This window comes from Anolis sagrei, chromosome Y (genome assembly GCF_037176765.1).
Source record: "Anolis sagrei isolate rAnoSag1 chromosome Y, rAnoSag1.mat, whole genome shotgun sequence".
NCBI classification, from domain to species: Eukaryota; Metazoa; Chordata; class Lepidosauria; order Squamata; family Dactyloidae; genus Anolis; species Anolis sagrei.
The window spans coordinates 18,162,372-18,177,742 of record NC_090035.1 but is presented as its reverse complement, the minus strand read 5'-3'; the positions used below and the strand labels follow the sequence as shown (position 1 = coordinate 18,177,742).

At 41.8% G+C, this 15,371-nt stretch overlaps 1 protein-coding gene across 13 annotated transcripts in view; it reads right to left on the bottom strand.

The window, feature by feature from the left end:
• The window catches only part of LOC137095529 (RNA binding protein fox-1 homolog 1), a 1,101,487-nt gene that overhangs the window by 120,769 nt on the left and 965,347 nt on the right, over positions 1-15,371 (bottom strand). For all 13 annotated transcript variants that reach the window (XM_067462295.1, XM_067462296.1, XM_067462289.1 and 10 more), the window contains one exon: positions 13,916-14,158. In XM_067462295.1, coding sequence (XP_067318396.1) covers positions 13,916-14,158 — 243 coding nt within the window. The remainder of the gene's footprint in view (positions 1-13,915; positions 14,159-15,371) is intronic.

Here is a 15,371-nt window from a genome sequence, read left to right as displayed (position 1 = left end):
TGGGGACGAGCAGGTGTTCCCCAGCAACACCTTCTGGGACCAACCCTCCAGGAAGGACTGGAGCCACTGCAGAACAGTACTCCCAAGTCCCATATCCCTGAAGCATCCCAGAAGGATACCATGGTCGATGGTATTGAAGGCCGCTGAGAGGTCCAGCAGAACCAACACTCCCCTTGTCTAGTTCCCGGCGTAGATCATCTACCAAGGCAACCAAGGCTGTTTCGGTATCATGTCCCGACCTAAAGCCAGACTGTGCCGGATCTAGATAATCAGTGTCTACCAAGAATCCCTGGAGTTGCAAAGCAACCACATGTTCCAGGACTTTGCCCAAAAAGGGGAGATTGGAAACTGGCCGAAATTTGTCTAATTGGGTGGGGACCAGTGATGGTTTCTTCAACAGCGGCTTTATAACAGCCTCTTTTAGGTTCACTGGAAACCTGCCCTCCTTTAGGGAGGCAGTAACCACCACCTTCACCCACCCTGCCAAACCCCCTCTGGCTTCCTTTATCAGCCAGTATGGGCAGGGGTCTAGGATGCATGTGGTCAGCCTCACCTCTCCAAGAATCTTGTCCACATCCTCGAGCTGCACAGATTGAAACGAATCCATCAAAATTGGACAAGGAGGTGCTCGTGTTACATCCTCAGAGACTCCTGTTAATTTTTATTTACAGTATTTCTATACCACTTTTCTCACCCCGAAGGAGACTTAATGCGGGGTCAAAGCCAGAGCGGATAAAAGCAACTTTGTCTGTGAAGAATCGAGCAAATGCTTCACAGCGGGCTGCCGAGTTTTCAGGGATCCCATCTTGGCAGACGGGATTTAACAGCCCTCTGACTACTTGGAACAGCTCCGCCGGATGGTTCTTTGCAGACGCAATATTAGCTGCAAAGAAAGAATTCTTTGCGGCTTCTATTGCCTCGGCACATGCCTTTAGATAGGCATCCAGCCGTGCTTGATTTGACTTGCTAGGCTCTTTCCGCCACAAGCTCTCTAGTCTCTGCTTTGAACTGAGGGCCCTTCCACACAGCCCTATATCCCAGAATATCAAAGCAGAAAAGCCCACATTATTTGAGTGTGGACTCAGATTTATTTATTTCATATCAAAAGCATTGCATAAATTAGTATAAAACTGATAAAAACAGAAGGAGTGCAGGTGGCTAAATATCTTTTGACCAAAAATGGGCAACAGCAATGGCATTGTCTGTAGCCTCCAACAATTCTTCCTCTGTACATGAGGCAGGGCATAGTGGACAAGCATACAGATGCGGAGTGGTCTGTTCTGCTCCACAGTCACACAACGTGTGGGATTCTTTTAGGTAGTGCAATTTTACCAGGTTGTCTTTTGATCTGCCCACTCCACTTCTGAGTCTGTTCAGGGACTTCCAAGTTGCCCATTCTTGGTTTGCCCCTGGGGGAAGACTCTCGTGGAGGACCATCCAGTTGGAATTTCCTGATTTAGCTGCCCAGATGGATACTTTTGCTGTTGCTGGGGGGATGCCAAGAGGAGTGGTAGTTCTCATACAGCTTTTCCTTGATTTGAGTCTACTGGGAGGAGGCTGATAGCCATGTAGTGGATGGTTTTCACAGTGTTCAACCTTATTTCTCTCACATTTAGCAGCAACTTCCCATCGCACATCGGGGGGGGGGGGGGCAATGCCAGCTAGCTTGTCGAGTTTATCAACAGATGTAGGTTTAAAACATCCTGTGATTATTCTGCATGTTTCATTCAATTCTATGTTATCCTACTTTGCATGGGCAGACTTATGCCAAACAGGGCAGTTGAGTAAGACAAGGCTAGGGTTGATGTTCTTATTAATTTTGGGTCTGCACCCCATGTGCTGCCAGTAAGTTTCCACAGGATGTTATTGCGTGCAGCTTCTTTGTGCTTGGTGTTCAAGCAGTGTTTCCTATATGCTAGTGTTCGATCTAACGTGATTCCGAGATATTTAGGATGGAAACAATGTTCAAGCACTTGACCTTCCCAGGTGACTTTCAATTTCCTGTTGGCTTCACAGTTGCATAGGTGGAAAGCACACACTTGTGTCTTGGCAGGGTTAGGCGTCAGGTGGTTATCTTTCTAGTAGCTGGAGAGACCTTTCAAGGTATTATTAGTAAGTTGGATTTCAACTGTTCCAAAGTCTTTTGCTTGTGTTGTTAGGCCAAGATCATAAGCCTAAAACCAGGGACCCTTTCAAGTTCAAAGCAGATATTGTGGGATTTTCTGCCTTGATATTCTGGGATATACGGCTGTGTGAAAGGATCCCCAGTTATCCGAGTTCACACAACCATATATTCCAGTTCAATGTAGATATTGTGGGATTTCCTACCTTGATATTTTGGGTTATATGGCTGTGTGGAAGGGCCCTGAGTCCCCTTTGGAGTGAGAAGAACAGAGTACAAATGCAGTAAATAAATAAATAAGGGGAGAAGAAGGCATGGATATCAATTAAATAAATGAATAAATTAACAAACTACAGGATTTCCCCCCTAAAATATCACTGGGAATGGGAACATAAAATATTATACGTATACACAGAGATCATTCAGCTCTATCCGGCTACCATTCAAAGCTATCAACTATAAGAAAGATTGTATATAAACTCAGTAGGAAACATCTACTTTCCCATGGAAACAAACGTTCTAATGGTCAATGCTATTTATCTGGGACTGTTATATATTTGCAATATTTGATAACCCAAAGTGAAAAACAGCACATTTACAATTGCGAATCCATGTTCTAAACAGGGAACAGATTAGCTATTATCACTGAATTAGGCGAGCAGATGTACAATTAAGTTAACTGCATGTTAGCTACACAACAGTGAATCAGGTCTATACTTGGTGTACTAGTATCTGTCTATGACATGTGATGAGTCCTGATAGGAATACAAATGTGCACACAATACGTGACATGGATTTAGATCCAGGTTGTGAAAAATCATCTATCTTGTAGGTGAAGTGAAGGTTTTGCAAATTTCTGTTGAAGATATGTGAAAGTAGCAAATTGTGAGCGAAAGGATCTTCTAAAATGAAGGAATACATGAAGAAACAGACAAATTGTGCCAAATGACATATTTAACTGAGCATTTTGTCCTCCTCATCCCATGTAGAGACTGGGGGCCTTTCCACATAGTCCTATATCCCAGAATATCAAGGCAGAAAATCCCACATTATCTGAGTGTGGAGTCAGATAACCCAGTTCAAAGCAAATATTGTGGGATTTTCTGCCTTGATATTCTGGGATATAGGGCTGTGTGGAGGGGCCCTCAGATAACCCAGTTCAAAGCAGATAGTATGGTGGGATCCAGATTATTTGCTTTGAACTGGATTATATGTCAGTGTAGACTCAGATAATCCAAATCAAAGCAAAAAATGTGGATTATCTGTTTTGATAATATGGATTATATGGCAGTGTAGAAGGGGCCAGAGTTGTTATAATTCAGAAAGTTTCTTCCCCGAAGCCCCATGCCATTTTCAATGTACATATAAGTTTACATGTGTATTTGTGCATATATGTGCCTTCGGGGTGCCAACTGATTTCTGGTGATCCCATGAATTTCACAGGGTTCTCTTAGGCTCCTTCTACCCTGCCAGATAATCCAGGTTATCAAAGCAGAAAATCCACATTATCTGGTTTGAACTGGATTATCTTAGTCTACACTGCCATATAATTCAGTTCAAAGTAGATAATCTGGATGTTATAAAGCTGTGTAGAAGGGGCCTTAGACAAGTAAATATTAAACAATATTTTTTTCATTTCCTTCCTTTCAAACATAGCCTTACAACCCCTTGCATTTGTTGGTAGACTCCCATTCAAGTACTAGGGTAGGCAGAGCTGGCTTTCCTTAGCTTCCAAGATCAGAGGCGATTTGGTAGTGAGTGTTCAATAGGGGCTTGTGACCCATGGGCCATTGCCCAAGATGAGTACCATTGTTTGATTCCATACAAGGTGGATTCCGACATTCCCTCATTGACACTGACTATTGACAGTTGAAGATGTTGAGTTGTCATATGAGACAGGCTTCCAGTATTTGCTAAGAACTATAAGGGGATTCACTGCTTCTGCTCATCTCAACTGTCAAGTTCCTTGCTGTCACTTCTGATTTAGTCCAGTGTCAACTTCTGACTGCTGTCATCTCTCCTTGAAATGCCAACCATTTCTAGTATGGAAAAACTGTGACATAAGGAGACACTTCCCATCTTTTGCAGGTCTTATCACATGGAGCAAGTATATGAATGCTACCATGTCATGATGATATATCTATATCAGGAGCAAGAAAAAAGCAATCCTCCCGTGCTGTTTATTAAAGACTTCAGCTCTTCCAAAATACTTGGAATACTCCTTTTCTACTCTTCTTCCAAAGGACACAACATGAAGTTGCTGTCCCATCATAAGAAGTTTGTCCTCCCAACTGACTGGAATAAAATTATGTAGGAATGTGATATTTGAATTTAATTTTTTCTGTGATTTGCCACCACAACATTTTTTAGAAGTCCTTTTACCTCTAGAAGACAACTCTGGCCATGGCTGAGTGACTTTGGATTCAACCCAACTTATTTTTTTCATTTGGTAGTGGCTGAATTGTTTTCCAGACATGCATCCATTAATAAGACCCAATGCCAAGATTGCTGAGATATACAATCTATCATCAGTCCCTGAAAGCTAAAAATAAACATGTGAACCAACATAACATATTCTGAATAGGAAATAGATTAAAACTAGTGAACTGCAACAGCAGAAGTGGATGCTACGGTGGTTAGATTTTACCATGGTTTAGATCAGTGGCTGCCAACCTGTGGGTCCCCAGGTGTTTTGGCCTACAACTCAGCCAGTTTGCCAGCTGTTAGGATTTCTGGGAGTTGAAGGCCAAAAGAACTGGGGACCCACAGGTTAAGAACCACTGGGTTAGAGGATGATGTACAAGATACCATTTTTCCGCATTCCATGGTATCCTTCTGTGATGTTTTCTCCATTCCACTAATGACATGAAGACTGTCTTGGAGAACCTTCACATTCCTCATTAAGCTTTGGTAGATAGTTCTCGACCAAAGACTACTAGCGCCTCGACAAAGTACAATCTCAGGACTCCATAGCATTAAGCTATAGTAGTGACAGTGATGTCAAACTGCATTAAGCCCACAGTTTGAATGCACGTTTGGGTCCTTTCTTCCATATGTTTAGGCAGTTTTGGATTAAGTGAACACCAGGTTTATGTTTGGATCTATACTGACATATAGTCCAGTTCAAAGCAGATAATCTGGATTTAGAAACTGGGTGATATGGCAGTGTAGATGGTGACTATGTAATCCTGGTTCGCACTTATGGTGCAAGGCTAGCCCAACCTTGGGCCTTTCCACACAGTCAGAATATCAAGGCAGAAAATCCCACAATATCTGCTTTGAAATGGGTTATCTGAGTCCAAACTGCCCTATATTCCAGTTCAAACAGATAATATGGGATTTCATTCAGGAGTGGAAGGAGCCCTTGAAGGATTTGTTAGGATTCAGCCTAATCCAGTTAAAAGTAAGCATAGAAGGTCAATGATAGGGGCAGCTGCCACATTAGCTCATTAGAACTGATGAAACAGGTCCAGGTGGGAGTCCAACTGATCCCTAATCCATCTAAAACACAGACATGCGCCTTTCACCTTAAGAACAGACAAGCATCCCGAGCTCTGAGGATTACCTGGGAAGGAATCCCACTGGAGCATTGCAGCGCACCCAAATACCTGGGAGTCACTTTGGACCGTACTCTGATCTACAAGAAGCACTGCCTGAACATCAAACAAAAAGTGGGCGCTAGAAACAACATCATACGAAAGCTGACTGGCACAACCTGGGGATCACAACCAGACACAGTGAAGACATCTGCCCTTGCGCTATGCTACTCTGCTGCTGAGTATGCATGCCCAGTGTGGAACACATCTCACCACACTAAAACAGTAGATGTGGCTCTTAATGAGACATGCCGCATTATCACGGGGTGTCTGCGCCCTACACCACTGGAGAAATTACACTGCTTAGCTGGTATTGCACCACCTGACATCCGCCGGGAAGTAGCAGCCAATAGTGAAAGGATCAAGGCAGAGACATCTCCAGCTCATCCCCTGTTTGAGTATCAGCCAGCACGTCAACGACTTAAATCAAGACATAGTTTTCTTAGATCTACAGAGACGCTCGCTGGAACACCCCAGCAAGCGAGAGTCCAAAAGTGGCAGGCCCAAACCCAGCACCTCAATTCATGGGTGATACCAGATGAGAGACTCCCCCCTGGGCACTCAGAAGACTGGGCGACTTGGAAGGCGCTGAACAGATTGCGCTCTGGCACCACGAGATGCAGAGCCAATCTTAAGAAATGGGGCTACAGGGTGGAATCCTCGGCATGCAAGTGCGGAGAAGAACAAACCACTGACCACCTGCTGCAATGCACCCTGAGCCCTGCCGCATGCACGATGGAGGACCTTCTTGCGGCAACCCCAGAGGCACTCCAAGTGGCCAGATACTGGTCAAAGGACATTTAACCAAATACCAAATTTGCAAAATCTGTGTGGGTTTTTTTTCTTTCTTTCTTTTTTTTTCTTTTTCTTTTAATCTCTGTGTTTGTTTTGCTCTGTTAGAATTGTAATACAATGGTTGTTGATGACACGATAAATAAATAAATTGGAGGAAAGCCTCCAAGGAAATGCAAAGGGGGCTTTATTGTCTAGAAAATTCTGGAGATTTCCATATATATATATATATATATATATATATATATATATATATATCTTAAGTTCACCAATGTTATGACTATACATCTCTCCTAAATTCTGGAGATTTTCTAACAGAACAGAGGACCAGCATGGGCTTAAACACTGACCAGAGAGATGCATCTCCACCATTGCTTCTCAGGGGCTCCCTACACTTGAATGTTTGTTTTGTATGCTTTATCTCATTTATTTATTATTATTCTTACTTTATTTCATTTATATAGGATATAGAAATATGAATAGTCTTTATAACATCTGGGGCATTCTCTAGAACTTCTAGAAGGCTCACTATCTATGTTAATAAAGTTATTCAAGCTTCTGGGAATCCTTTTTTGACTTGAAAGATACTCTCTACAGCAGGAATAGGAAAACTTCGGCCCTCCAGGTGTTTTGGACTTCAACTCCCACAATTCCTAACAGCCAATAGACTTAGGAATTTGTGGGAGTTGAAGTCCAAAACACCTGGAGGGCTGAAGATTGCCCATATCTGCTCTACAGCATCTGGCATTCCTTGCAAGTCTACATTCCAAAAACCAATCAGGCTTGTCCCAGCTTAGCTTCTATGGTAGGAGGACACTGAATATCTTTGTTGTTTTGTTGTTGTTGTTGTTATGGCTGTGTGCCTCTAAATCATTTTCAATTTAGGCTGACCCAACGGGGAAAATATCACAGGATTTTTTTTGCAAGGTTTGATGCATAGGACTTTTCCTTTACACTCCTCAGAAACTTCAAGAGTGTGATCTGCCCAAGGCTGAGCAGGGATTCGAATTCTGCTCTCGGGATTCAAACCTTTGGCCTTCAAGGTAATGAAAAATAACAGACATTATACATGATAGCTATAGGGATAGATGGATAGATGTTATTTCTTGATGCATAAATAAGTCATGATTGCACTTTACTTATTGTTATAATTTTTTAAAAAAAATATTGTATTGAGTTTATCATATATATTCTGCATTTCTGTTTCCCTTGTTGGCAGTTGGATGGCGGGGATTGATTTGTCTGACATTTTTGCATTCTAAATAATACATAAAAGTTTCCTATTGATGTTTTGGGAAGGCTTGACTGCAAATGGGAGGAATATTAGGGAAATTACATTCTTAGACTTGTCATCGGCAAAACAAAGAGCTCCTTATGTTGAGAAATCTGAGAGGTAGGCAGTTGGGTTTAATTCTCGCAGTTGACATCTTCAACACACATTAATGCAGAATAATTTCCTCCTCAAGGGAATAAGCTGCCCTCTGAATGTCCATAGTGAGTGAGACAAAGAGCCATGCATGGTTGGTTACCTTCTGCTCTTTACTTCTGCTTCACCTGTTTGATGCAAGTTTAGGAATTACGGAACCATTCATTTCTGTTCCCCTGTATTCCTCCACTACCACCTTTTCCTTCAGGGATTCCTAAAAAGGCCTTGGGGAGACTGTAACATGGTCCTTTGGGCCTCTCTGTCCCTTGGAGGCATATTTGCCTGCTGTTTCTTTCCAGCTGCAAGGAGTTTCTCCAAAGCACCATAAAATAGTAGAGCTCAAAAATGTTCTGGGGCCATCTATTGCTTCTTCAACTTTTTCAACTCACAACCCCTTTTTGCCAGAGAAATTTGTACATGATCCTAGATATATAAAATACATATCCGAATCAAACTTTTGAAAAATATCAGAAGGTTCAGTCTGTGGATATGGAAGGCCAACTGTAGCATAACAATAAAAATTAGTGCATAAAAACCACAGCCCTTAAGTAAAATACAGTGAGTTCTCAGTATCTGTTGGGCTTTGGTCCCAGGACCCTCCTGTGGATGTGCAAGTCCCATCATATGTCATCCTAGGATTTTTCCTTTGATGAGAAATTAGCACCATTTGGCAGAGAAGAATGAAGACATTGTAAATGCTCAGTGCTATGGGATCCTTGGAGTTGTAGTTTTACAAAGTCTTTAGCTCAGTGATTCTCAACCTTGGGTCCCCAGATGTTTTTGGCCCACAACTCCCAGAAATCCCAGCCAGTTTACCAGCTGTTAGGATTTCTGGGAATTGTAGGCCAAAAACATCTGGGGACCCCAGGTTGAGAACCACTGCTTAGCTTTCTTGGCCAAAGAGTGGCAAATTCAACTCCCAGGATTCCATTGTTTTGAGCCATCACAGTGGAAGTGGTGTTAAACTGCATTCATTCAACATTGTAGCTATTTATTTACCATATTTATTAGGCCTGGGTAACAACGGAAAAATTTGTTTCTAAAATCGATTCGTTTTTTGGGTTTTTTTGCGTTTCGATATTTAAAAGAATTCCGAAATTTTCCTTAAAAAAAGTTCGATATTTATGAAATTTCGTAAATGGTAAAAAAATTACAAAACAATAACGAAACAATAACGAATCGATTCGTTAATGGCGGCCGCGATCGCGCAATACGCTAAAAAAACTTCTGAAGCTTCCCTCTCCCTCTGTTGTTGACTGTTGGTGTGATATTATAATTTTTTTTCACTAATTAAACAAAAAACAACTATAAAACTTGCCCCAGACATGCGGAAATAATAACGAACCGACCTCAAACCAATACCTAAACGAACACATAACAAAATACGAAGCATTTACGAAACGAATTGAAAAATTCGTTTCATTTTTAAGTTGCTCCAGAATGGTTCGTTATCGCTTCGTTAACAAAAAAAATAACGAATTTTTAACGAATTACGAATTAACGAAATGAAACCGCCCAGCCCTAATATTTATACCCCACTCTTCTCACTTCTTAGAGAACTTAGAGTGGCTTACATATATAGGCAGCAATTCAATGCCAACATTAACATAATAAAATAAAACAAAACATATACATTAAAATAATAGCTAAAAAGCATAACAAACATTAAAATCACTTATTTAAAATCACACAGTCCAATACCATAATCCGAAGTCATTCCAATTATCATTGTATCATTCTGTGGTCTCTTTTTGTACTGTTACTGACTGAAAACTTGGTCCCACATCCATGTCTTTAGCTTTTTCCTGAAGGTCAGGAGGGAGGTGGCTGATCTGATTTCACTTGGGAGGGAGTTTCATAGCCGAGAGCCACCATTGAGAAGGCCTTATGTCTTTTTCCCACTAACCGCACCTGCAAAGGAGGTCAGACTGAGAGCAGGGCCTCCCCAGAAGATCTTAACCTCCTATCTGGCTGATAGAGGGAGATATGTTTGGACAGGTAAACTTGGACGGAACTGTTTAGGGCTTTATAGGCTAAAGTCAGCACTTCAAATTGTGCTCGGTAGCAGACTGGCAGCCAGTTGAGCTGATGCAACAAGAAGGTTGTATGCTCCCTGTACCTAGCTCCAGTGAGCAGTCTGGCTGCCACCTGTTGGACCACTTGAAGCTTCTGAATAGTCTTCAAGGGCAAACCCATGTAGAGTATGTTGCAGTAGTCTATTCTTGATGTAACAAAGCATGGACCACCATGGCCAAGCCTGACTTCTCAAGGTACGGGTGCAGCTGGCGCACCCAGGTTCTTACATAAAAGCTGCAAGATATACATTACATTCCAAACTAATATTTGAAGTATTACAGGCATGGGTCCTTCAAAGATTAGCCTGGAATGTAAACCATGTCTTGTAATTAACAATATTGGGAGGTCCTCCTGTTTCTGAATGGGTGCTTTCTTCCTTTGATGAACTTTTGCTTCCTGCCTAGGCTTGTAGCAACAAGGCAAACGGGGTGTATAATTGCCCACTGAACTTGCAAAAATACTGGCGTTCCTCAGCAGAGGATAAAAGGTGAAATGTTGCGGCTGCCAGATGTCCTCCTAATAATCTTGCTCAGAGGAAACTTTGAAATGAAGAGAACTGCTGGGAATGGAACGCTTGGAACAAGACATTAACAAAATATAAATTTTTAGTAAAACTGTGTTCCATCCATGATTACTGCAAGCTAGGGGGCATTTATGACATTATGCACAGTTAAGCTCAGAAATCAGTCGGAGAAACTCATGTGCAAAATAAACACATGAAACCATCTTGGACAGAAACCAAGGTTCCATACAAATGCAGTTAAATGTCATTGAATGGCCAAAAATATGTTGCGCTGTAATATTGTGGACATCATGTAATTAATAGAGGGTTTATGAGTATAATAAAAATCCCTGTCCTGATACATTTGTTATCTAAATTTTATTTTCGAAGTTAAGTTTATCTGCAAACCACCTTGCACCTCTTTCTGGGGACAAGTCGACTATTTATTTATTTATCACGTCAGAAGCAAATTGAGGGTAAAGTTATAATGTATTTAAAAACACAAAGTTAAAGGCTTGACATAATACCAAATGTCCTTTGACCAGAAGCTGGCCACTTGGAGTGCCTCTGGTGTCGCTGTGAGAAGGTCCTCCATTGTGCATGTAGTAGGGCTCAGGTTGCATTGTAGTAGCTGGGCTGTGGCTTGCTCTTCTCTGCACTCACACATCGTGGACTCCACTTTGTAGGCCCATTTCTTAAGGTTAGCTCTGCATCTCGTGGTGCCAGAGCGCAGCCTGTTCAGCAAGTTCCAAGTTGCCCAGTCTTCTGTGTGCCCAGAGGGAGTCTCTCATCTGGTATCAGCCACTGATTGAGGTTCTGGGTTTTCGCCTCCAACTTTTGGACTCTGGCTTGCTGAGTTGTTCCTGTGAGCATCTCTGTAGATCTTAGGAAGCTGTTTCGTGATTTAAGGTGTTGGCTTGTTGGCTGATATTTGACTTACAATGTAAAATAATAATGCATAGAATAAAGGTCTGATTGAAACTACTATGACCAACCTGGAAGTACTAACTACCCATTGAGTAGTAGAATAAGTGTGGTGGCTACTTTTACAGAACCCTGGGATGTATAGTTTGATGGGATACTTTGACCTTTCTGCCAGAAAGCTGTAGTGTAGAGGACTGGCTGTTGAAATGGAGTAAAGTTGCTATTTTTGCATGCTCTAGATAGAGTCATTTTGGCTCGGTTACATTCAAGAAAATAAAGAGGGCATTTACAGTATAGCATTAAGACAGCCTGATATCACTTTAACTGACATGGACCAATGCTATGCATTTCTGGGAGTTTTAGGCCACATCTACACTGTTACACAATGCAGTTTGAACTGCATTATATGGTCAATGTATGACTATATAATGTGGATTAAACTGCATTGAACTGGATTATTATTATTATTATTATTATTATTATTATTATTATTCGTATCAAAAGCATTGCATAAATAGTATAAACCCGATAAAAATAAAAGGAGCGCAGGCGGCTAAATATCTTTTGACCAAAAATGGGCAACAGCAATGGCATTGTCTGTCGCCTTCAACAATTCTTCCTCTGTACATGAGGCAGAGCACAGTGGACAAGCATACAGATGTGGAGTTGTCTGTTCTGCTCCACAGTCATACAAGGTGTGGGATTCTTTTTAGATGGTGCAATTTTGCCAGGTTGTCTTTTGTTCTGGCCACTTCACTTCTGAGTCTGTTCAGGGACTTCCAAGTTGCCCATTCTTGGTTTGCCCCTGGAGGAAGACCCTTATGGGAGGTCATCCAGTTGGGGTTTCCTGGTTGGGCTGCCCGGAGGGATACCCTTGCTGTTGCTGGGGGGGGGATGCCAAGAGGAGTGGTAGTTCTCATAAAGCTTTTCCTTGATTTGAGTCTACTGGGAGGAGGCTGGTAGCCATGTTGTGGTGCCTGTCACAGTGTTCAACCTTATTTCTCTCACATTTAGCAGCAACTTCCCGTCGCACATCCCATTGTACATTTTTAAAAATTGGATTATGAGAGTCTATCATATAATCCAGTTCAATCTGCATTATACTGGTAATGCAGATGGGACCTTAGCACTCCTTAGCAGAGATTGCTAAAGGGAATGTAAAACTACAACTCCTAGAATCACATCACATGGCAATTAAAGTGGTGCAAAATTGCATTATTTAGATAATATAGATACATCCTAGGAGAGTTTAGCCCTTCTATGGAACTTGACAAAAATCAGCAATATCTGCCATAGTAAGACCAATAAAAATGGCTATTCAAACATACATAATACAGAGCAGTTAACATTTGTCTGCATTTAAACAGCACATAATAGTATTGTGTGAGAGGAAAATACAAGAAAGGGCAGCTGATATGATGGAGACTAATTCAAAACCTTATTCTGTTTGTTCCTGATCATCATAAAAGAGAGAAAATCACTGAGTAGGTGACAAAAATGATCAGGCTGAGATACTTTAGCAAAGGCAAGGGAAGGAGGGCAAGGAAGCCACATTATTTCTGCCATGGAAAAAAGCAGGAACCCCACCAAGACATAGAGTATAATGAGTACAGCAAAGACTGAGGATTGGGATTGTTCTCCTTTCCTTTCTCAGCATCAGAGAAACAAGATGGGATGCAAACAAGCCCCAAACAAGTAGATAATGCCAATGGATATAAACACATTTCTCATAGCACATATTTCATCTAAAGATGCCAAGGTCCTACATAACGGTGGGTGTATCTACACCAGGCATGGGCAAATGTTGACCCTCCAGGTGTTTTGGACTTCAACTCCCACAATTCCTAACAGCCAGTAGGCTGTTAGGAATTGTGAGAGTTGAAGTCCAAAACACCTGGAGGGCCAACGTTTGCCCATGCTTGATCTACACCATAGAATTAATGCAGTTTGGCACTATTTCAACTGTATTACCTCAATGCTGTGGAATTCTGGCTTTTGTAGTTTGGTGAGGCACCAGTGCTCCGTGGCAGAAAAGACCAAAGAGCTACAATTCCAGGTTTAGATGCACCCTGAGTGTGTCTATGCCTTCAAGTCAACTTATGATGATCCCATTAATTTTTTAGGGATTTTTAGCAAGGAATATTCAGAGGTGGTTTTAACAGTTCCTCCCTCTGAAATAGAGCCTATAGCATCATGCATTTATTGGCAGTCTACCACTGAAGTAGTAAACAAAAACTCTGTTTAGTGTCCAAGAGATGAGATCTGAAGCCTTTGCTGTAACATTGAGTATGGACTAGTTTATTATGCTTTCCCATCAGCAAAGCAGTTGAAATGAGTCCCCTTCAGTTAAACTGGGTTGACATGGAAGTAGTACTTCTGGAAAAGCAGAAGGTCATTAGCACAGTTACATTTCAAAGCTTTATTATGTTTTCTCCAGGGGGAAAAAACAAAGACTACGGCTATGAAACGCTACTTACTGTGGCTGTGCCTGAGACAGTTTGTGCATTTGTGTCGCTTGTGTTTGGTTCGGAGTGCGTCTGGGCCGGCGGGTACATATTTAGCGTGTGCTCTGGAACTGTGGTTTGGCCTGTGTAGTCTGGGGTCGGGTGGGGATGGGGCGTGGTGTACTCTGCTGGGATGCCGTTCTGGGGAGGAGCAAACTGGGCCGAGGCATAAGGCTGTGCCATTGTGTCAGGAGGTGCTGTCGCTTCCTGATTACCCTGGGAAAGAAGAAAACAGGGGAGAAAAAAATACAGTTCATCAGTTGAGGTGTTGTTCAGCCTTTCAAAAATGAAATCACCCAACCCATCCTCATCAATACTAATATATGGCTTCTCTTGTGTCTAGCTACCATCAAGTCAACCCCAACATATGGAGACCTTATGATTGAGAGACCTACAAGTCACTCTATCCTCAACAAGTCTGCTCATGTCTCAGGGCAGCCATGGCTTTCTTGGTTGAGTCCATCCATCTGTATTGTGGTCCTCCTCTTTTTCTATTGCCTTCTATCTTAACAAACATTATTCTCTTTTCTAGGACCTCTTCACACATGTTTTTTCAGTGGCAGCAGCTAGCCTCTGATAACTTCTGGGTTGGCTCTGAGACTGAAGCACCACCACAAAAATGGAGATGGTGGGCAATGGCAGGCACCCCATCTTTCCATAAAGAAAGATGTGTTGAGCAGCTGAAAACAGGTTTCCCCCCATGTGATGAGGCAAGGGAAAGCCACACTGAAACAAGGCATGGGGAAACAGGTCCCCATGTCCCCTGTGTGACCACCACCAGGACATGGCAATCCTATCTTTTCATGATATGACCAAAGTACAATAGCTGCAGTTTGATCAATCTTGGTTTGTTTCTGTACAGAAGTGAAGATCATTCTGTTTCAACAGAAAGGACCCTACAACCTCTGAGGAAGCCTGCCATAGCTGCAGGCAAAACATTAGGAGAGAATGCTTCTGGAACATGGCCATACAGCCCAAAAAACGCACAACAACCCAAAGGACTGATAGTTTTGACAAATGGGCCTTGTACAACTTGCTGGATATTCTATCTATTATACTGGGTTTTTTTCTTTTTCATTGATAGTTTAGCTGGATTTTTAACAAGTTTTTTTTTTGGCATTATCTGTTGAACTCCTAACTGGGGAAAATGCAAACTATAAATAAATGCAATACAATAAATATGACAACAACTGCAATGCACATCATCATTGGTGATGAACCTTCATGAACCTTTTTTCAGCTTTACTTTTAACAATAGAACAGAACCTACATTGTGCTTGAGAAATGCAAATTTATGCTCACATAATTACATGGCAGTTGTGTTACACTCCCCTTCTGCTGAATATGACCAATCCCTTTTCAGACAATATGCCTGAGGAACGAGCAATGGCAGTACCTACAATCCTAGCAAGTCAACTAATACCTTGAA